Source organism: Oryctolagus cuniculus, chromosome 7, assembly GCF_964237555.1.
Source record: "Oryctolagus cuniculus chromosome 7, mOryCun1.1, whole genome shotgun sequence".
NCBI classification, from domain to species: Eukaryota; Metazoa; Chordata; class Mammalia; order Lagomorpha; family Leporidae; genus Oryctolagus; species Oryctolagus cuniculus.
Window position 1 is genome coordinate 137,259,637 of NC_091438.1, and position 24,569 is coordinate 137,284,205.

At 35.7% G+C, this 24,569-nt stretch overlaps 1 protein-coding gene across 15 annotated transcripts in view; it reads right to left on the bottom strand.

The window, feature by feature from the left end:
* The window catches only part of ZMYM4 (zinc finger MYM-type containing 4), a 184,213-nt gene that overhangs the window by 67,029 nt on the left and 92,615 nt on the right, over positions 1-24,569 (bottom strand). For 9 of the 15 annotated variants that reach the window (XR_011390787.1, XR_011390786.1, XM_051832150.2 and 6 more), the window contains 7 exons: positions 19,769-20,293; positions 18,056-18,117; positions 17,474-17,644; positions 9,704-9,788; positions 9,224-9,479; positions 1,267-1,441; positions 932-1,144 (listed from right to left, as the gene is read on the bottom strand). Coding sequence is in view for 13 of the 15 variants with exons in the window: in XM_051832150.2 (XP_051688110.2) it covers positions 932-1,144; positions 1,267-1,441; positions 9,224-9,479; positions 9,704-9,788; positions 17,474-17,644; positions 18,056-18,117; positions 19,769-20,293 (1,487 nt within the window). In the remaining 2 variants the exon portion in view is untranslated. Of the gene's footprint in view, positions 1-931; positions 1,145-1,266; positions 1,442-9,223; positions 9,480-9,703; positions 9,789-10,992; positions 11,493-12,339; positions 12,394-17,473; positions 17,645-18,055; positions 18,118-19,447; positions 19,579-19,768; positions 20,294-24,569 lie in introns of those variants that run through there. The other 6 variants (XM_051832152.2, XM_051832154.2, XM_051832151.2 and 3 more) reach the window with 5 other exon arrangements.

The following is a 24,569-nucleotide window of genomic DNA, read 5'->3' on the forward strand; positions in this document are numbered from 1 at the left end:
GTATAAAAGATATCAGTCATACAGAGTTCATCCAATTCTTTTGCAAACCTCATCAATTCATAAAATAACATAATAATTTGTAACCATTTACTATAAAAATTCTGATTTTTATAGTAAGATTCTGATTCTCTGGTTTGCAATTTTAATTATGTGGATCCAGTTACAAGAATCTATGTGTAACCTGGACCTTTCCCTATCAAATAAAAAGCATATATGCAAATAAAAATGTATCAAAGATAAGACCCCCTTAAAAAAAAAAGATCAGGCCACCACACACCAAAAGAACAGGACTGGTCATTACTGGGAGATGTACTTTATTCTTTGCTTGCTTTTTTCCATTTTAAAAATATTGTTTTTGGAGCCAGTGTTGTGATGCAGTGCGTTAAGCCACTGCCTGCAAATCAGGCATCTCATATGAGCAGCAGTTCTGACTGCTCCACTTTCAATCCACCTGCCTGCTAATGTGCCTGAGAAGGCACTGAATGATTGCCCAAGTACTTAGGCCCCTGTCACCCACATGGGGGACCTGGATGGAGTTCCTGGCTCCTGGCTTCAGCCTGGCCCGGCTCTGGCCATTGCAGCCATTTGGTGAATGAACTAGCAGATGGAAGATCAATCTCTCTCTCACCCACCCCATCTCTCTCTCTCTCTCCCCTTCTCTCTCCCTCTCTGGAACTGCCTCTCAAATAAGCTTATTAAAAAAAAAAAAAAAAAAAGTTGTTCAACATTTGAATCACATTTAAAATAAAAAAGCACACCCTAACCACATGTATTTAAATGCTTGTGTTACTTACAGAACTCTTTAACAAAGTTAATGCCCATTCATTAGTCAAATACTATTTATATGTAAAGAATATTAGTTATGCATTCTCAATATTTTTAACATACTCATTAAAATTTCTAGACATTGGAATTAAAGAGGGTCACGTACCTGTTTGTATGCTGTGACACATGTTGAGCTACAAAACTTCTTAGACTGTCCCTCTATCTGAAGCATGTGGCACTGTCCAGAGCCACTGTAACAGTAACCCCCGCAGTTCTCACAACAGTTCATGGTGAGGTTGTTAGCAGAACGAAACTTTGAGAAGCAGGCATCACTGCAAAGTTTATGCACCACATTCTGATAATTAACTTCATGTCGAATCTAGAATTAAAAACAACATACCACCAAGCAGAGAACATCAAAAGCTGTTTCTTAAGCATAAACATCAGACTATCTCCCTCTAACCAAACCCCACTGCCATATAAAGTAAAAAGGTAACTTACAACAGCATTCTTTTGACACATGCTGCATTTGGTTGAAATGCTATTTGTATTTATAGTAACAATAGGTTTTTTTTTCAGTTCATATGTTGACAAACATGACTGACTGCAAAAATCTTTACTGGTGGTGGTATTTTCAAACTGGGCACTGATCACATCCTTTGGATTTAAAATGTCCCTAAAAATGATAACAATGATAAAGTAAGCTACAGTGCAATTCACTTTTTCCCCATTTTTGTGAGTTAAAATAATATAAAGGCAATTATAACAGGTAAAGGGCAATGAAATTTAAATTTAAAACTTGAATTTTCTGGGATAAACTTACAAACTGATTTGATCCTAGGTTCAAAATGGAATGAACAGACCATCTACTTCATAGAACTGTTGTGAGAATTAGTATATTATGTTTCAAAGATTAAAAGGAAATACATTAAATGGTTACTATTCATTATCCCTGTAGGTAAGAATACAGATTTCAATTTTTAGACTTATCTATATGTAATTAATTATTTATTATGTAAATACTTTTTAAAAGTATTACACTTGAAATTCTTAAAAAATCAGTATCATTTTACAATAAACATGCATTTTAAACTACACAATGTATGAGTATATTCTAACATGTTTAAATGAAATCTAACATTTCCATATCCAAACAACTTAAGCACTAACAGACAATGAAGATTGAAACTCTAATGATTAAGGTTCCCTTATCATTCCCTAATCTTCACCTCCCAAACCAGCTTATCTATAGTAGTTTAACAGATAGTTAAGTGTAAACCATTTTAAAAACCAATTTTAAAAACTGGTGACATTTTCCAAATAGTGTATTTTTCTGAGCATATATCTGCAGCTAGTTCCTAACTGTTATATTCACTCCTGTGTGCTAATCAGATTATGTTAATAGAATGCTATTATAGAAAAATCATAAAAAATATTTTCTTCAATAATAGTTAACAGGGAACAATCAGAAATTATGAAAAACACTTCATACTGGAACTACACTATAATAGGCAATTGCATACCTTGTTGTCGTCCACACTTAGCAGTTCTAGATTACTTTGCTGCATTTTTGTCTATACAGCATTTTTTAAATCTAAGTTTTAATGTATTTCATAGACAGGTATTTACTGGACACTTACACTGAGCCAGATACTAACTAAGCCCTGCAAGATACAATCCATGCATGCGTTCAAGAAGCTCAGTTACTGGGAAAAACAGAAAATTTATGAAATATTATAAAAGAAGCATGTATGCTATATACTACAGAAATATAAATGAAGAAATAATTATTTTAAAGCATATGAGACATGAAAAAATATCCAAAAGAAGGTGATATTTTAGCTGGATCTTTAAGACAGAATTTTCTAGAAGGTTAAGGAGAAGATGGGAGCAGCATAGAACAATGACAATAATAAAGTACAAAAGTAGGCATTTTTCACTCCTCTCAGTATTCTTAGTGTCCAATTAGATTTATCTTATTGTAGTAGTTGATATCTTTTACAAAAATGAGAAGAAGCAATCTCATTTCAGCTAGCAAAATTTCAGTAGTACAAATAATCCAGAAAGTTACTTATTTGAATATCATTATACCAAGAATCTGATTTTTCTAATAGTATTAATAAAATTATCCCTCAAAAATTATTTTTTATGTAGGAGTGGAAACATTTTTTAAAAAAAACCTGATTAAGTCCCTATATTAAGGAAAACTAAAAGTTAATTAAGATTAACTCAAATATATTCAGAGATTTTGCCAACTTCGAAAGTCTAAGAGAAATGGTTAACAAAAAGAAAAGTAAAATAAAATAATCACCCTGAACAGCTAATGAATTTATTTATTTATTTATTTATTTATTTATTTATTTATTTATTTGACAGGCAGAGTTAGACAGTCAGAGAGAGAGAAAGACAGAGAGAAAGGTCCTCCTGTTTCTGTTGGTTCATCTCCCAAGTGGCTGCTATGGCCGAGCAGCACGCCGATCCGAAACCAGGAGCCAGGTGCCTCCTCCCGGTCTCCCATGTGGGTGCAGGGCCCAAGGGCCTGGGCCATCCTCCACTGCATCCCGGGCCACAGCAGAGAGCTGGACTAGAAGAGGAGCAACTGGGACAGAATCCAGCACCCCGACCGGAACTAGAACCAGGGGTGCCGGTGCCACAGGCGGAGGATTAGCCTAGTGAGCCACGGCGCTGGCCCATGAATTTATTTGAACCTAAGTGCTGTTGTTCTATTTCTACTGGTCTATAAAAACAGTAGAAACTCACAGAAAGAAAATCTTTTCTATTTCTACCTACTCAAATTAAATTGAAATCCTTCTTATAGAGATTGATTTAAAATTAAATCTGTTTGATCATATGGACTATGTAGGAAAACAATGAATGTGTGAAAATTAACCAGCTTTGTGTTATGGAGCAAATCTTTTCCTTGAATTTAATGCCCCTATATTTAAAGTTTATTCAAATCAGCAATTTTACAATCAGACAAAACTGACTGCTATGATTTATGTAAAAACAAGAGGTAGGAAGCTGGAAGGAAAGTAGATGAAGGGACAGTTCAGGAAACAAAATAGACACTATGAGGAAAAAATAAGATTAATGAGCGACTGAGGAAAGAAACAGGAAGAGAAAAAAGGTAATTATATAAAAACGAAAAGGAGGAGAAAAGTAAGTAGAAGAAAAAGTGAAGGAAAAGTTGAGAAGATAGACTGGCAGCATCTGAAATGGGGAATGGAAAGTAAGCAACAAAATGGGAAAATAGTAAGTGAATAGAGGTTCACAGCTAAGAGTTAAGCAGTAATAGGCAAAAAATGGAAAATTTCTTGAGTATGGAGAAAGTCAAATACCAGGGTACTTCAGTAAGTTCATGGGAAAAAATGGAGTCAAAAGATAAATTTAAGGGTGGGTGACTGGTGGAGCACTTAAGCCACTTTTTGGGGCAACCACATCCCACATGGGAGTACCTGGATTCAAGTACAGGTTCTCACTGCCATTCCACCTTCCTGCTAATATAAATCCTGGGAGGACAGCAGGTGACGGCCCAAGACCTTGGGTCCCTTCTATCCATATGGGAGACCCGGAATGATCTCCCGGCTCCTGGCTTCAGCTTGGTCCACCCTGGCTGTTGCAGGCATTTTCTGTGAACTTTTTGAAGTACTCTCATGAAGAAATGCAACCTTGAAAAAAATAACTGGGGCCGGCGCTGTGGCGCAGTGGGTTAACGCCCTGGCCTGAAGCGCCGGCATTCCATATGGGCGCCAGTTCAAGACCCAGCTGCTCCACTTCTGATCCAGCTCTCTGCTGTGGCCTGGGAAAGCAGAAGATGGCCCAAGACCATGGGCCCCTGCACCTGCATGGGAGACCTGGAAGAAGCTCCTGGCTCCTGGCTTTGGATCAGTGCAGCTCCGGCCGTTGCAGCCACCTGGGGAGTGAAACATCGGATGGAAGACCTTTCTCTCTCTCTCTGCTTCTCCTCTCTGTGTGTAACTCTGACATTCAAATAAATAAATAAATCTTTTTTTAAAAAAAACTGGATTACATTAATATCAAGATATAAAAAAATGACAAGTAGGTAAAAAAAGTTTGTCTCCACATAAAATTAAAGCAAACATCAGAGCCCAGGTGCCAAAGGGATATGATAAACTTAGAAAAAAAAAAAGAACAACATGTATGGATAAGAATTTTAAAACAAAATTACCAAGAGGGCACATACTTTAAAACTTATGAGAGTTTTCTATGGTCATTTTGAAAATATTTGATAAATTTTTGAAAGAAATATCTTTATTATTATGAATAGAGAAATGTTAGTGAAATTTCAAAATTGCTGATTTCTAAAATAAGAATTAGATAAGGAAATAAGATGAAGTTAAACAAACATGGCCAAACAGGAAACAGGGTAGGAAACTATAATAATTAATTTTTTCAATTTGACTTCATCTTACAAAATGATGATAAATATACTGGTATATAAATTTTAGAGGTTTAATATATACCTAAATACTCATTTTTAACAGCAAATTCTATAATTCAAACAGTATAAGTCATGCAACTTGTTTTTTTCTACATTAAACTTGCTTAATATATGGAAGTCAGTTAACAGTTATATCACAAAAGTTACAGAGATAATAATAAGAGCTTTTTTAAAGTTATGGTCATTAATTCCTTCATTCTACAAATACTAAGCATCTATTATTCTGGGTATATGGTGGTGGGCACAACAAGCAAAGGTCCCACCTTAATGACCATTTTTTAAAACACTGACATAAAATTGCATGCATTTGCCATGTACAACATGGTGTTTTGAAGTAAATATATATTATAGAATGACTAAATCTAGCTAATCAACATGAGTTATCCACCATTTTTGTGGTCGTGAAAACACTTTGTATCCACTCAGCAATTTTTAAGCATATGATACAAGAGAACTTTAAAAAGTCTGTGGAAAAGTGGAATTAAAAGTTCTTTGGTGAAAAAAAATTTTGAGGAACAGGTGTTGCAGAACAACAGGTTACACTGCCACTTGAGATATCCCAAGTATCTGAGTGCCAGTGTAAGTCCAGCTACACTGCCTTCAATCCACCTTCCCGTGAATGTGCCTGGGAAAGCAGTGGAAGATGGCCCATATACTTGGAATCCTGCCACCCACATGGGAGATACGGATGGAGTTCTAGGCCTCTGGCTCCAGCCTGGCCCAATCCTGGCTGTTATGGGCATTTGGGGAGTCAACCAACACTGCCTTTCAAATAAATAAATAAACAAACAAACCTTGAAAAAACAGAAAATAAATTTGAAATTCAAGAATGTTTTCTTCATAATACACATCCTCCACAAACTTCCTGAAGCCCCCCCCCCCTTTTTTTTGGACAGGCAGAGTGGACAGTGAGAGAGAGAAAGGTCTTCCTTTTTCCATTGGTTCACCCCGCAATGGCCGCTGCGGATGGCGCGCTGTGGCCAGCACAACGCGCTGATCCGAAGCCAGGAGCCAGGTGTTTCTCCTGGTCTCCCATGCGGGTGCAGGGCCCAAGCACTTTGGCCATCCTCCACTGCACTCCCTGGCCACAGCAGCGAGCTGGATGGGAAGAGGAGCAACTGGGACAGAATCCGGTGCCCCAACCGGGACTAGAACCCGGTGTGCCGGCACCACAGGTGGAGGATTAGCCTAGTGAGCTGCTGTGCCGCTGAAGGCTCCTCTTAAATGAACTATTATACCGTATTGTGTACATAGATCCCTGTAACTTACTTCTCAAACTGTGAGTCAGCAAACACCAATCTTATTAAATTTCATTTTTGAACAAAAACCAGTATTTCTTAATCTAACTTTTTAAAAAAGTTTTATTTATTTGAGAGGCTGACAGATCAACAGACTGAGAGAAAACTCCCATCTACTGACTTATTCTCCAAAGCCTACATTAAGTAATTAGTGATTACTTAATGTAATTAATTATTTATATTAATTACAACATTAATTACAATGCCTACACTAACTAATCTAATTACTTGAGCCATCACTGCTGCCTTCCAGGTTCTGCATCAGCAGGAAGACAAAATTAGGAGCTGGGGCTAGATATACAAACCAGGTACTTCAGTATGGGTTACAGGCATCTCAACCGGTGTCTTAATTGCTAGGCTAAACACCTGCCACTTAAACCTACCTTTTAATCAATATGGTTGTAAATTACTTTCAGCTACACATCAACATTAAATACATCCCAAATAGACAAAAAATTGTTATCACTGAAGCTTTTCAAAAGAGTGTGTTTTAAGTTGAATAGCCCTTACCCAAAAAGCTTAGGACCTGAAATGTTTTAGATTTATTAGCTTTTCACATTTTGGCATGCTCATATGGAATTTACCAGTTGGGCATCATTAATCTGAAAATGTAAAATGTGTAGAAATCTGAAACTTTTCAAGTGGTGATACCACATTCAGAAAGTTTTGGGTTTCAAAAATATCAGATTAAAAGTGCCCAATCTATATAAATTTAAAAGATAATTCCCACACAAATACTGCAGAGCTTTTTTTGTTGTTGTTGTTTTAAATAGAAGCAATGTCACAAGGAAAATTCTCAAATGACACCAGTCTAATCCATACTTGGACACATGAACTATGGTATGTATTTAAACTAATGGAAAATCTCAAATATAATCAAAACTTTGGGCTGGGAATTACGGCTCAGTGGGGTAAACTGCCATTTGTGACATCAGCATCCCACATCAGTGTGCTGCCTCATGTTAACAGCTGCTCTTTCTGATCCAGCTCCCTGCTAAGGTACCCAGGAAGGCAATAATTGATGGCCCAAGTACTTGGGTCTCTTCCACTCACGTGGAAGACCCAAATGGAGATCCTGGATCCAGGCTTTCACCTGATCCAGCTCTCGTTGTTGCTGTCATTTGGGGTGTGAACCAACAGATGAAAGATATCTCTCTCTTTGCCCCTGTTTCTATCACTCTGCATTTCAAATAAATCTTTTTTAAAAAATTAAGTCTGCAGGTTTTTTTTGTTTTCGTTTTTGTTTTTTGACAGGCAGAGTGGACAGTGAGAGAGAGAGACAGAGAGAAAGGTCTTCCTTTTTGCCGTTGGTTCACCCTCCAATGGCCGCTATGGCTGACGCGCTGCGGCCAGCACACCACGCTGATCCAAAGGCAGGAGCCAGGTGCTCCCCCTGGTCTCCCATGGGGTGCAGGGCCCAAGCACCCAGGCCATCCTCCACTGCTTTCCCAGGCCACAGCAGAGAGCTGGCCTGGAAGAGGGGCAACCGGGACAGAATCCGGTGCCCCGACCGGGACCAGAACCCAGCGTGCCAGCACCGCTAGGTGGAGGATTAGCCTATTGAGTCGCGGCGCCAGCCTGCAATTGTTTATAAAGCATAAATGGATGTAACTAACTTCCAGAAAAATTTCTAACCACGTTCAAATTTCTTTTTTGTCTCTTTAGTTGACCAGAATAGAGAACATTTTTCCTTTTTTCAGATAGGGAAAGGGTAGTATCCATGTGTGGAATTATAAACACTATTTATTCAAAGTAATAAATCATAATTTGAGCAGCTTGAAAACCGAATTCAACATGATTCTGAATAAAAGCATTATTATTTTTTTTCTGACTTACTCATTTAAATAGTTACTAACAATCACCTTATAGAAATTTTGTCAAGGGCAGGTACTGTGGTATAGAAGTCAAGTCACCACAAGGGACAGCGGCTTCCTATGCCACAGTGCCTGGGCTTCAGTCCCGCCTCCACTTCTGATCATCTTCCTGCTAATGGACACCCTGAGAGGCAGCAGGCAATGGCTCAAGTACTTGTGTCCCTGCCATATACATGGGAGATCCAAATGGAGTTCTGGACTCCTGGCCCTTGCGGGCATTTCAGGAATAAACCAGCAAATGGAAAAGATACTTATCTCTCTCAAATCAGTAAGTACGTAAAACTTAGAGAGAAATTAGTCAAAATGAGTTCATATTCATAAAATATATCAGGATAACTAAGGTCATCCTCCCTTTTTGTTACTAAACATCACAATGGACACTCTGAGGCAGTTCAAAAATATTGAAAAGGTAAAATCACACTGGAAGGCATTTAAAGTTAAGAAAAATAGTAAATTGCAATCATAGGAAATATAACTTTAAATATTGTTGGTTTTAATTATCTACAATTACGAGAAAAATAACATGGCTAATAAAATATTCCTAGGCATGTACTTTTTTATATAAAGCACCTCAACTCTTACAAGGACTTAAGAGGTGGATTAAAAAACATTTCTTAATATATAAAAGGTACATTACTTAAAGCACAAAGAAAGTCAAGCACCTAGCACGCAGAATGTCTGAAAGCAGGAACAATATGTTGGCACTACATAATAAGTTATTTCTTAAAAAAGCACAGAAACTTTGAAAACTAAACATATTACACAGGCTAAGAATAAAAGTCTGGTAAAAGAAAGAAACAAGATAATTTAGAATTCTGCTATACTTTGAACAACTTGAACAAGTTTTCTTGGTGAGAGGAGGTGGTGGACGGGCAGGTGGAACTGTATATCCAGTGAGGCACAGTGTAGAGCAGAACAGCTGAGTAGACCCTTTCCTCTGATAAGCAGTTTGCCCCTTCTGGAGGATTTTCTTACAACCAGAACAGGAAACTCGAACAGCTGTGGCAGGAACTGAAGGAAGCATTTTATTCATGCCAGATGATGCCAGTGACGGCTGAAAGCCAGTAGTCAACTGTGGAGCTTAAAAAAAAAAAAATAAACAAAAAGAGTTACTTTTCACTATGAATTTTATGTACATATGCATTCTTTCTTTCCCTCCTAGAGCCCATCTTGAAACCCAACAACAATTATGGAATATACAATTTAAAGGTATTCTAAATTTAGAATTTAAAGGGAGAGCTGGCCTTCTTTTATACATGTTGGTCAGAGTAAACACAATTCATTTATTCAGTTCTATTTCTTACCAAGAGCACTGCCACTGACTGAAAACACAGCACTAATTTTCAGTTCTCCTTCCTGAGTTTTTTGCTGTTGGCCATGACTATACTCCTTCAAAAAAAGAAAAAAATAAATAAATACATAGAGAAAAGAATACCCAAAGAAATCCAGATATTTGAGATATTTTACTACTGCTGTATAGAGATAGAAAATGTTCACAAATTAGTGAGAAATAATAAAAATACAAAACAGCAAGCCAAGTGTGATTACAGTAAAGCTATGCCTATACATACTGGAAGAGTAAGAGTCAAAAACTCAAGGGAGCTATCTAGCCCAAGGCACTACTGGGTATGTATAAATTACTTTTGCAAAGTCTTCAATATAGTATTTTAAATTACTGCTTATTATAAAAGTAATACATAGTAACTATAGAAAACATATATAACTATAGAGTCATTATTATATTATTATAAAAGTAATACATAATAACTATAGAAAACATATATAACTATAGAGTCACATTTCTATCACCCCAAAATATCCACTGTTATTCTTTCGATATATTTCTTTCCAGTCTTTTCCCCTCTATTCAGAGGTTTTATTTCTTTACATAGTTTAATTACACTAAATATGCCATTCTTACAAATTGTTATTGTATTCACTTTAATCATTTAAACTTTTACGTATTATTACATAGTACCCTAAAGTAACTTCTAATGGCTAAAAACCAATATTTCTAAAATCAAAGTCAAGAACCCTTGAGGTCCTAGTAGTCTGAAAATTCTTTAATAGTATTTTCCAAATCATGCATATTTCAATGATTTTTAGATGCATGTTAACACATTTTAAGTCAAGAATAACCACCACATAACTGAGTTCTATAAGTTTTCAATGTTGTTTGCTTTTCCAATTATACGGCTATATTGTGAAACCCGTAAGTGACAGTTTTACCTTTTATTTTAACATAGCGTTTATCATACTGAAAAGTGCAAAGCCCTTCAAGACTCCTTTTTTGTGGTGGAAGGTTTCTGAGTACATTCCACATCTGAGAAATACCAATATTCTTAACAGACATACCAGATTACACGGGGATGTGACTGGGATGAGTGGGTAAGGCACTTACTTGCCTTAGGCACACAACTAAGTGTGCCAAAACCCTCAAAACCCAAAAGAGCATTTTTAATGCAGTATTTTTAAAATCAAAATTTATGCAAAAGTAACAATGAACAAAAGGTTACAACTTAAAGACAGGATTAGTATTTCTGAAATTTCCCTTTTATCTCAGGCTCCAAATATGGCTTTGGAAGGCACTTACATGATATAGTAACAATCCAATGTTGGTCATTAATAAATGTTTCCATACATTCAGCACAATCAATTAATGCCATGATGATTATCTTTATTCATAACACCATATTCAGGATTATTCGTTAAGGAAGTATAATTATTAGATTCGAATGCACAGAATAAGGTTTGCAAGACCTACTGACAGACTGCTTTCACTAATGAAACTATTAACTATATTTACTCCAGCAATTTATTTCCATTTTGTTTCAACTTGAAGTTCTTAAATGCTGATTTACAAAAGTCCATCATAGAACAACACTCTGTAGCATCTGTTATCAACATTTCCTCAATATGTACTGAATTAGAAATTTTATGTACTGGTTTCCATTTGTATGCCAAAAATCTGAGTCTTTACCTTTGTGATTTCTTCTATCTCTTACAAAGTTTTACTTCCATAATAAAATTATAAGAAAGCAGTTTCACTGTTTATAATACAGTCCTTTAATCCAGGGGTCAGCAAACATTTATCTGCAAAGGGCCAGATAGTAAATATTTTCGACTTTGCAGGCCATATGGTCTCTGTTGCAACTATTGAACTCTCCCCTGGTAGAGCAAAAGCACCCATAGACAAAATATAAATGAATGAGGCAATGTTCCAGAATAAAACTTTATTTATAAAAGCAGTGGGTGGAAAAATAAAAACAAAACAATCAAATGGGGCAAGTTGGGTTTAGCCAGCCACTGATAATTTGCCAACCCCTGTTTTGGTCCAATTGGGATATATTCAGTTTAGTGTACAAAGGGCTTTTTTTTTGTTCTTTCTCTAAATTATTTCCATTTTCCACTGATTCTACAACAAATTATTTAAAATGTCTATTTTGGGGTTATCTATTCTGCATCATTCTCATTCTGAGTAATCTTATCATACTATCCTTATGAAATTGTGGGATTTCATCATTTCACAGGGCCTGCCACTCTCAATTCTCCAACTATTTTCTGAAATATATATGTAACATACGTGTGCATGTGCATGCCTATTATTCTTCAAAAATTCAGAACCTTACCATTTATTTTCTCATCCAAATTACATCAAATCTGTATCTTAATTCAGGAATAAATGACACCATGATATTTCTTATATTCAAAAATATGTAACAAATAAACTTTCCATTCATTTATCTGTACATTCATTAAAGCTGTCTTTTATTTGACACAGTATTTTTAATTGCTGCTGAGAACAATGTATCCTTGTCATTATACAATATAAATGGGAAAGTGATTCATAGAAATATTGTTATTTTATAACTATAATTAAACTAAGTACTCCACTAAATGTTCATGAATTCTGTTAATTCTCTTATATAAAGAACCTTACCAGCAAATGATGATAATTTTATCTCCCCTTTTCCATTATTTTTTCTTCTAATTCCTTCAACAGGTATGGGGTGAAAATCCAACAAGAGTTAAATAATGCTGACATCAATAATCTGTATTCTTTTCATAAGTATTAACAGACGGTTTACATCATTCTACTTTCAAATTCAATGACTGCCAAAGGTCTAAAGAAGGTATTTCCTTACTATGATCAAGAGTATCTAAGAAATGTGTAATGAATTATGTGAGATGTCTTTTGGCATCTAATAAAGTACCTACACAAATACTATTAAAAGATTTCTAATACACTTATCATACCTATGTTAAAAAGTGTATTACAACAAATTTGCAATGAAAAATTCTTTTTAATCTCAGAAAACTCCAGAAATAACCAATACTCATTGGTATACACTAATAGTCCCCTGTTAGCTCTTGTACTCTGTGACAGTTATTCCAAACATCTGACATATTACTTAAGCCTCAAGCATATATTAACTATGTAGATAAGCATATTTTAAATATAATGTTTGTACATCTCTTAATGTCTTCAAAGCAGAATCATGTTTGGTTTCTATGTACCATCTCTTAAAATGTCACAAATATTTTATAAATAAATGAGTAGCAAATAATTAATAATTAGTAGGTATGTGGCTGATGACTGAAAAGTTTTCAGAAACAGAAAAACACAGGTGTCAAAACAGATAATCCTTTACCAACATGTTTACTTTTTTTTCAATTACCACAAAGGAGGATCCATATCAATATTCTAGGACAGTATTTTTGCTGAGCATTTTATTTTCATTTACTTTAAGGGTGTAGCAGCAGAAAGAGGGAAAGAAACAGAAGGAGAATGAGAGAGACAGAGACAGAGAGAACTGATCTTCCATCTACTGGTTCACTCCCCAAAGGCCCCCAACAGCCAAAGTTGGGCCAGGCCACAGTCATGAGCCAGGAACTCCATCCAGTTCTCCCACATGGATGGTAGGGACCCAAGCCATTATCTCCTAACTCCCAGAATGCATTACCAGGAAGATAGATCAGAAGCAGAAGAGCTGGAACTTGAACTGGCACACTGATATGGGATGCATGTGCCCCAAGCAGTCACTTAACCAGCTGCTCCACAACACACTGCCCCAGCACAGTTTTTAAAAATGAAGAATACAGTTTCTATATAAAAATTAACTTGACATGGCTAAAATAAAGTCCCAACATTTAAATTACTGCATTCTACTTTCCAAGACTGCAAGGATCACTCTTGTGACAATTAGATAACATGCTTGCCATTTTTAAAATTTTTATTTGAGAGGCATAGCTACAGAAAGATCACGGGAAATACAAAGACAGAGAGATGTAGAGACAGGCAGACAGAAAGCTCCCATCCATCAGTTTACTCCCCCAGACACTTGCAGTGGCTGGGACTGGGCTGAGGCTGCAGACAAGGACCAGGAACACAATCCAGGACTCCCATGTGTATGGCAGGAAACTAATTACTTGATCCATCACTGGTGTCTCCCAGGGCCTGCATTATTAGCAGGAAGCTGGAACCGGGAATCAAACCCAGACACTCCAACGTGTGGAACACAGACATCTTGACTGCTTGGTTAAATGCCACTCCTGCTTTTCTATCTTAATCCGTTTATTTCAACAAGAGATTACAGATTAGCGCTCTACTATTATGAGCAAAATAAAAGAAATACATTGTGATTTTAATGTAATATTTACTGAGTGGCTGTTAGAATATATGGAAAAAGGAAAAATGAGGTCTCTAGCTATATTTAAAGTTTCTATTTCAAACTTTCCATAGGCACTTTTAAAATTAAACAACTTCTAGTTATAGAAAGATTGGCAGAATAATAAAAACAATATCCAGATTGTGGCTCCTCATTGGAACCCCAGCGGCCTCAGTGACAAATATGGTTTTAATATCCTCTACTCTGGTCACTTCATATAGATAGGGCTGTTAGGAGAATGAAACATAGCTCATGTAAAAGTATTTGTAATTATAAAAATACTATAGGAAATACTACAGTAGCATGCAATGGGATTAGAATGAAGAAATGAACCTAAGAAGCCAGATGATGTTATTTATGCCAGTAACAGAAACAGGAGGACAGTAACTGACAGATCCAGAAATATAACTGAAGAAGTAAGCAAGTGCAAATGGACAGAAGTTAATTTTATGTACACATATTTTAGTACTTTAGTGCCTTATATAGGAAAGGAAAGAAATTAAGATCAAAATGAACTGCGTAAAATATAGAATTAGAAAGTGAGCTGAAAGCAAAACTGCAAAGTTAATAAGCACACAGAAAAGCCAAGAGAGGTTCTAAAAAGCTGAAACTTTGATTTTATTGAACCAAGAGAAGTTACTAGTAATTGATGGTGAAAACTAAACTATAAAATCTATCAGTATATTAAAAGAGATTAAAAGTACTGTTTTCAAGACTATGAAAATACATTGGAATTCTCTTTTCCAGTCCATGGAAAATAAGATTAATAAGGCATTATGCACCATTGAAAAGAAAGGAACATAGACTTCCAATGCCATGGGGGAGAGAAATCTACAAGAACAGGGCAAGAACGGGTGGAGGGGTAGTGGAAGAAGAGGGGAGGGGACACTGGGACATGGGCAGAAGGAAGAGAAGGAGGGAAGGGGGAAGGGCAAGAAGGAAAGAATGAATCAGATTGCTACAGTTCCTATGAGCTGCCCTGGGAATTTTCTAAAAGAATTATCAAATGTCTGATCCTATAGGATTGATATGGCTAATGAGACAGAGAATTACTCAGAGAAAACCTAGCTTTATTCACTCACATGCCACGACTGCCTTTTAGGGTAAAGATCTCATGCCCAGGATCTACCCACATTACAATCTGGTTCTGAAATCCATAGGTGGTGAGCTTTGGGGAAGCTCCTTCTCATAATCATATTTAGCATTAAATAATTTCGAATAAACTATAAAAATGTAGGTATTTCTATTCATCCTATCCCATTTCTATTCTCTAATCACTGGTACCTCTGACTGTTTTGAAAACAGTAATACTGGCTGGCGCCGCGGCTCACTAGGCTAATCCTCCGCCTTGCGGCGCTGGCACACCGGGTTCTAGTCCCAGTCGGGGCACCGGATTCTGTCCCGGTTGCCCCTCTTCCAGGCCAGCTCTCTGCTGTGGCCAGGGAGTGCAGTGGAGGATGGCCCAAGTGCTTGGGCCCTGCACCCAATGGGAGACCAGGAGAAGTACCTGGCTCCTGCCATCGGCAGCATGGTGCGCCGGCTGCGGCGGCCATTGGAGGGTGAACCAACGGCAAAAAGGAAGACCTTTCTCTCTGTCTCTCTCTCTCACTGTCCACTCTGCCTGTCCAAAAAAAAAAAAAAAAAAAAAAAAAAAACCACAGTAATACTAATAACCTCCCCAGTGTCCTCTGGTTCCATTGTATTTGGTCTTTGCCATAATGGCTTTTTGTCTCATGGAAGTATCTTTGAGTCATGTACCAAAAAAAGATGTCTTTGGTAGCCTGCCAACATTATGATTTCTTATGGATTTCTCATAATCCACATTGAGGCATATAAAGAAACACAAGATCTGTCTTGCATTCATACATCGTTGCAGTATTCAGAAGCAAATACTGCCACAGGAACTTTCCTTGGTTATCAGGACACCTATCTATAACTAATTTAGATATCCAAGATCTCTATTTTATCTACTTCTAGAAATATGCTTTTAATCTACCTTCTATTGAAATATTTTCTTATTTCTTCTACCATCTTCTTTTTTATAGCAACTACTCTCATAGCCATCTAATCCCTTCAGCTAGACCACCAGCACTACTCTGACCCATCTGTCTTGCACTGGGTACCATGGAACGCTTGCTAAATTGTGCATCAGTCTAGCTCACATATCAACCTACCTCTACAATCTCCTATTTTTCCATCTCCTTACTCTAAAATGGAGATTTTAAAGAGATTTTGCTCCCCAGCAGGTATCTGGCAATGTCTGGAAACATTTCTATGGTTTACAACCAGTGGAGGAGGAAGTTGCTATTGGAATCTAGTAGGTAGAGGCAAAAGATGCTATTAAACATACTGCTATGCACAGGATAATCCCTCACAACAAAGAATAATCTGGCCCAAAATGTCAATGGTGCCAAAGTTAAGAAATCCTGTTCAGTAAAAACCGAATAGGGGGAAAACAAAACAAAACAAAACAAAAAACACCTCCCACAGAAGTCTAACATTCTCAAGTCCCCTAACAGAAACATAGGAAAGGATAAGATTTCTCCTAATCAAATGTCATTAAAAATAAAATAAAATAAAAAATAAAAAAAAACACCTTTATAGTATCTTTACTTCTCATCCTCTGAATTAATGCCTTCTTTACAAAACATAAACAATCTTCAAATAATTGCTGCTATTTTGCATTCAACTCTTCTGCATCTTATCCTGCACTTCAAAATGACTACAGCTACAGCATCTGATATAATTTCTTTTTCTCATTGTAACTACTGCAATGTCATTAAGTTCATGGATAACTGAGCGGACTTCAGTATTTCAGACTTAAAAGATCTCTATGACTTTTACTTCCACAGCAACCTTAAAATAGCAGAGCTATATCCTAACTTTGATTTCAGATCTCACACTGGAATCATGTTATTACTACTCATCAAGCCTGCTTTATCTTAAATCTACAAATCCAATGAACTGGTTCTATAATCAAATAAACCTCCAAAGATAATCTATCCATTAACCCTTCCTGTAAAATAGTAATTCAGTAGCAGTCACTGCAAAAGATTTATAACACCACATTCCCATAAACCACCATAAACCTTCAACTGTACCAATCTCAAATCCCTGAAGACTCTTCATCCTTTCCCTAATCCTGCAATGAAATTCACTGCAACACTCACAATAGTATTCAGAAACCAAGACTGATTAAAAACCTTAGTCACTACTCAGGAAAAGTTTCATTTAATTTTTTTAAAAATATTTCAACATAATTTAAATTGCCTCAACCTCCTTTAACAGTTTCCTGTTGTTACCCTGTCAACAAACTAATTCACTTCTTATGCACTTCCTCTCTCAAATGAATAATTCAATGTGTGGAACAAAAAGAAGGGGAAGGAAAAAAGGTGAAATGTTTACTTGAGCATTGTCAGGTTCATCTTTAATTTTGTCTAGTAGTCCCTGCTGTGGTGCCATTGCTTTGTCATACTCATCATCCAAAGGTTCTTCTTTAATTCTAATATTTGATGCAAAGGAATTCCCCAGTTCCAAACCAATGGATTCTTTATTGGCAAATGGATAGCTGGAATCCTAAAACACAATATAAAGGATTAATAAATATTCAGTTTTAAAATTATTCCTCTTCAGGTTTAACACCCAAAGAAAAGTTCATCAGAAAGGAAGAACTTGATGGACATTCATTAGAGTCCCTACACCTAAAAGTAATTGTGCTACAGGTCTAAATAGCAAATATAAGTAAAGAACCTAAGAGCTGAGGTTTCTTAGAATGTCTCCAAGATGCCTTTACCCAAATAATATAACAAACTAAAAAAAAAAAAAAAAAAAAAAAAGAAGAAGAAGAAGAAGAAGAAGAAGAAAAAAGATAATCAGTAAAGATAATCAGTGCTGTACCTAACACATAATAGAGTTTAGAAAGTGACATAAAGAAAAATTTGACACTTGCCACAGTTACAGTTATCTACATACACACTGAAAACTTACCCTAAAGTTTGTTTCTGGGGTTTGTGGTAAATGAGTATGTAATGTTTCTTCAACTTGATTAGCTATTGAAAGAAAAAAAAAACAAACAAACATATGTATATGAATAACAAATTTTATAAAGAATGACCTCAAAAGCTATCGTTTGATCATTACCTCTCTTTTCCAACAAAGATGCTCATTAGAGTGAACTGGGTCCTAAAAAACACCCAAAAAGTAGTTTCACTCAAAGTTGTGCATAATCCGTCCCACCTAACTTTCAGCTTTACTTCAACACTTTTTCTTTGCTCAAACATAAACTGGTTACTTTAGTCACTTTGCTTTGGGTTATTTATTAGTTACTTTTTCTTCCCAATTTGTGCTAATTCTATTACAATTTCCTTCTGTCTAGCCTCATCTTTACAGTTTTCCAGAATCTGCTCAAAGTACACCTCCCCTGTATAAAAATCTTCCCTGTTCACAAAGTTAAAAACTATCTCTAAGAACTTCTAAAATATACTTTTTTAGTTATTTGAAAGAAATCTTCCTACACTTAGGACAAATTTTTCTACCATTGTCTTTAGTTATAAATTAAATATCATGCCATTCAACTAGCCACTAATACTTCTACTGCTCGACATGGTCTTGTTCTTTCCAATAGATGTTAAGATAAATGGTTCCCAAAAACTAAGTATCTTTAATATGGAAAACTTAAAATATAAATGGAATCATATATATCAAAAAATATAGTATGTCCTTGCTCAGTCTTGTTCATAATTAATACTCAAAATAGTGGTGCTTTTTTTTTTTTAACAATAATGGTTTACTCTATTTCCTAGCATTGTCAGTAGGATAGGGATTGATATACCACACTCTTTGCTTCACATCTATTTAAAGATTTTAATTTTCACTGCACCAGGTTAGGCCCCAGGAACACAAAGATGAGTAATATATAATCTGGCCCTCAAGAAATGCCTACCCTAGTAAGTAAGGCAAAACAAGTAGTAAACTATAATACTGGATATGTACTATAAATAATAAGGTATGAACAAAATGCTGTGGAACTACAGATCAGGAAACAATTTATTTTTGATGTAGAACAGTTAGAAATGACTACAAGGTAGAAGAAGTTTATGAGTTAGGCACTGTTGGGGTAAGAAGTACTTTTGAAGGCATATATAAAGAGAGAAAATGGCATACAAGCAAATGAAATAGTTGGAGGAAAGGAAAGCATACAAGAAAACATGATATATTCAAGAACAGAACTGGAGCTAAAGTATACAGAACACTGGGCAAAGAAGCTCAAAATGAGCCTCAAGAAACTTCTAATTAAAAAAACAGGAAAAAATCTTTTTAAAAAAACCTACTTCCTAATTTGGACTAATTGGTGGGACAGCAATTTGAATTAGTGCTTACAGCACAAAGAAGTTAAATCCAACCTCAGGTCCAATGTTCAACCAAAGAAAATGAACAGGTGGTTCGAGTATCTTGCCTTCTCATCAAAATATTGCAACCAGGGGAGGGAGAAATGAGGTTTAGAGCTATGTTTCAACCATTTATACCATTATCAAAAGTTACTGGGAGACATTCAGTCACTCTGCAAAGAACAAGGATAAAAGAAAAATGACAAGCTTACAATGAATTTAATTGTTCATACTTCACTTAACATCAAAAGTAATAAAACTACATTATCAGTATTTGTTACTGTGTTTTGCATTCTATTTCAACAATTATTACCTGCTTTATCAAAAAAACTGCTTTTCAACCTTGAATCCATATCTTTATGGGGTTTATCCAACCGTTTTTCACGTTCATGAAAAGTTACGTCTCTATTTTTCTCCTTTCCAGAGAATGTCTCTTTGCTGTTTTCTCTCACTAGACTAAAATCTTTCTGTATTGATTTAAAAACAGAAACCTGGTCAAACTGTTTTGGAAAGTCTTTCTTTAATTTATTTGGAATTTGTATTTCATTTTCATTGTCTGATTCATGCTGTGTAACTCTTCTCTCTACTTCCAAGCTATCATCAGTATGAATTGAAGAAACAAGATTGTCCTTTGAACTAAAATCCTGTTCATCCTCATTGTCACTACCAACGACTGGAATTCCTGCAAGATCCCCAGAGTTCAAAAAATAATCATCTTCATCCAGCAATGAATTTTCAGATCCTGTTTGATTCGGCATTCCATAAGGCATGCTGTCAAGGGTAGGAGTTAAGTTGTGGTCTATATCTTCAGACATTTCTGTATCCATGATACCACCACCTTAAAAAGTAAAATACTGTTTAGACAAATAACAGTGCTAAAGATGACCACAATTATAAGGTCTGTCTGGTATATAATGTATCCTTCTTTTCATACAAAATAAAGATAATATTACCACAGTATTCATTTAACACACTTTGACAAAGATCTGACAGATATGACTATCCCTATCTGATAGTTAAGAAAATGGGGAACCAAAACTTGAAAACTACTTGAGATGATAAAAAAAAGCAATGTGATACAGAGAAAAGAGCACCAACTTCAGAATCAGACATATCTGTGTTGAAATCATAGCATGATCCTGAACATCTATGTGATCTGGAGAAGGAAAGCCTCAGAGTCTATCTAGAAAACAGCATAATACTCACCTTGGGATTAATTTGTGGTGAGGATTAGTGACAGTATGAGAAAAGGACCTACTACACAGTGGCAGACACAGAGGAGAATATAAAAGTGATCATTATGATTACTATGGTGATTATTCTCAGAAGTGGAGCTTAGGATGCAGGTCTCTCATCTTTGAGTCCCATTTTCTCTGAACCAACATTAATAACTACTTAATCAGTTAATGTTTACAATGATAAATTTTTAAACATAAAAGTAAAATTTATCCAGTCTAGAATTTTTAAAAAATTGCTTACTACTCGTAACTACATAAGTAATACTAAAGTCTCTCCAGTTTCAAAATAAAACAAAAATCCCCCAGGCGAAACGCATTTAGCTTAACAGTTAAGATGCCTACATCATCCCGCTTCAGACCACCTGCATTCAAACACTGGCCTGTGGCGCCTAACTCCTGCTTCCTGCTACAGCAGACTCTGACAGGCAGTGGTAATGGCTCAAGTAATTGGCTTCCTGCCATACACCTGGCAGACCCATACGGATTTTCTGGCTTCCAGCTTCAGTGCAGCCAGCCCAGGGCCAGCTGTTATAGGTATTTGGAAAATAAAACAATGGCAGCTCTCTCTCACTAGTTTTCTCTGGCAAGCAAATAAAAAATTTAATAGAAAGAAATCCCCCAGCCCTCTGCCCTCATTTGCCTTTCCTTTACAAACTTAAAGGGAAAAAAAAAGTCTATCCTAGTTTGTTTCTGCCTCAGATCCCAACTTCCCACGGGACTATTTTTATTAACATAATCAGCAACTTTTGAATGGTCAAATCCAACTGATTTATGTGGCATAGCCCACCTGAATAAAATTGCTTTGGTTTCTTCACAGTGTATTTCTTCTTACCTTTCTAATTGATTTATATTTATTTCATACTCTTCTTCCTCTGTTCATGGCTTCAGGATAGCTTTTTCTCTAGGATTCCAGTTTTTTTATTTCATATACTTAGATTGAGCTATTTTATTCTTCTCCATAGTTTTGATTTCTACTATTAACTTCCTAAAGCACTTTCACTTAAACCTTTCTTCCAATCTGGATGTTTAAATTGAACTAGCTTCTTCATCTTCCCTAGACAATTCCAACTTAATATCCCTAAAATCTAACTTATCAGCATACACTTCCTATACTTGTATTTCCCTTACGTGAGATTCGCCAAACCAATAATTATTCAAACAGAAAAGAGAATTGCCCTAATTTTTTCCTCCCTGGACAAATTCTGTCAACTGCACTAATTAATCTCTCTAAATCCATCTTTTCCAGTCTGCACCGTGTTCTAAATGCATATCACTTCCTGACCTACTGCAAGTATCTTCAACAGTGTACTAACTAACTCAAATCACATAAACATCTAGGAAGCAACTACATTTTTATAAATCCTACCAACAAACCACATTTAGGCGGTTCACAAGTAAATTGGAACTGATATAAACAGAGTGAAGCAAGGACTGAAACTGTAAGTGGCACTGGAATCCTTGTTTTTATTTGTTACTGAAGCCCAGGTGAACCCTTCTTCAATCCTTCCCTGGATTCCTCATTACAAAAAATTCCCCCTCTTAGTTTAAGTTGATTTGAGCTGGATTATTTAGAATCAAATCTTAATTCAGAGTCCACATGAAAGCTTTCCTCAAGTTGCCCTCCTCCACAGTCACCATAATTATCTTTCTAAAACATAAATGATCCTCTTTGAGATTGTTCAATATTTATTAGGGAATCACTCTAGTAAATACTGTGCAAGTTTGGGAAATAAAATTATGAAGAAGATGGTGATAAGACTCCCTACTCAGCCAGAAAAACAAACTGAAATTCAGAAACAGTGTGGTGATGAATAAATAAAAATATTCTGAGTCCATAAGGATACCAAAAAGGCAAGAGAGGGGAAAATCTTTTTATCAGAAGAAGGCTTGCTAATAAATATAAATGAAATAAAAGACTTGGAAAACCATTCTTTTTAAAGCATTACTTCAGAAAACAGTAAAACACATGGTAACATCTTAAAAGACACATTCTGAGGAACTTGCAGGTGACGCCACATGTCATCTAGTGCAACTATTTTTCACGTAACATGCCACACAGAGAGAAGTAGGAAGGTAGGGGTGACGAGAGAACAGTGAGTGATATTATAGATATTCATTGCACTAGTCTATCATTATTTTTCCACTTGAAAATTCTAGTAAGAGACAATTAGGAAGAACATACAAAGTGCAGTATCAAAATGGATGACCGTGCACACTCACACACACACACAAATCCACCTGACTGTAAGCAACTGAAGGTCAGGGTTAGAGCTGTTTCTTCTTAACATTTTATCTTAAGTGGCTAACCACACAGCATGTGATCTGTAACTGTTTTGTGAATGAGATCAGCAGTTTAAGTTTTATAGTAGATTAGAAGTCAATACTGAAAAAATAATAATGCAAACAAATTTTAACATCTCTACTTTTCAATTCAGAACAAAATATCAGGAGAAAAGGGTAGCCTTCTGGGAAAACTGGGTCCCTAAACCACACCAAATAAATCCCAGACTTATCTATGTAAGAAATAAAAAATAAAACAGTAATATTAAAGAAACCATGGAGCAATTATATTTAAGTATAAAGCAAGGACAAGCCTTTCTAATGGTGACACAAAATCTAGAATAAAAGATCAATTTACTGGATAAAATTATAGAAGATGAAATATGACCACAAAAAGTCAAATCAAAAGACAAAGGATAACTTGATTTAAAATATTTTATTGCACTCTGTATCTCACAAAGGGTAACTTCTCTAACATATAAAGATAAGACTCCAATACAGATACAACCAACCAAATATATATATATATATATATATATATAAGCAAAAATTTTCAGCAAACATTTCACAGAGAGGCAAATACTGAAGGTCATACAAGAAAGTCAAAATAATAATGCAATGAGATATCATGTTCACAGAACAGACAGAAGACTTTGACAACAGTCTTGCAGCAATGCTATAGACCAAAAATGACAAACCATGACCCAAGGCCAAAAAATAGATAGTCTGTGCTAAGAGACTATATGAAGGGGCTGGCATTGTGGTGTAACAACTTAAAACAGCCTCCCCAAACACCAGCATCCCATAGGGGTGCTGGTTCAAGTTCCAACTGCTCCACTTCTAATCTAGCTCTCTGCTAATGTGTCTGGGAAAGTAGCAGATGATGGCCCAAGTGCTTGGGTCCTTGCACCCATGTGGGACACCAGGAAGAAGGCTTTGGCCTGGCCCCACCCTAGCCATTGCAGCCATTTGGGGAATGAACCAATAGATGGACGATCTCTCTGTCCCTCCCTCTCTCAGTAACTCTTTCAAATAAATAAGCAAATCTTCAAAAAAAATTTTTTTTAAAAAGACAGACTGTATGTGGGGTGTAACACCTGAAATATTTACTATCTGGCTAGTAACAGAAAACATTTGTTAATCCCTGTAGTCAAATACTACGGGGTAGGAATGTAGTAAACTGTAACAATAAATAGCAATTAAATAGCATTTATGATAATATTATATATATATAAACCAACAATTCAAATTTTAATCATTTAACCTGCAGAAGTAATTTCAAAAGAGTACTATGAAAAAGAACTTTTAAAGCAGCAAAAGGAGTAACACTATCTGTTCAAAGCTAAACTAATTATAGTCCATACATCTGTATAATGGAAACTTACAGATTCTCAAGATCTATTGAGTAAAAATACCAAAGCAAGGAAGATTAAATAGATATATATAGATAGATGATATTAATATACTGATAAACATTCTAATATAAACATAAAATGCTACAATTGCATGAAAAAAAAAAACCTATAGATTTTCTCTAAGAAGCAAAACTGGATTACTAGAAGACAAAAATGCTTTCTTTCCAAAATATACCTATTT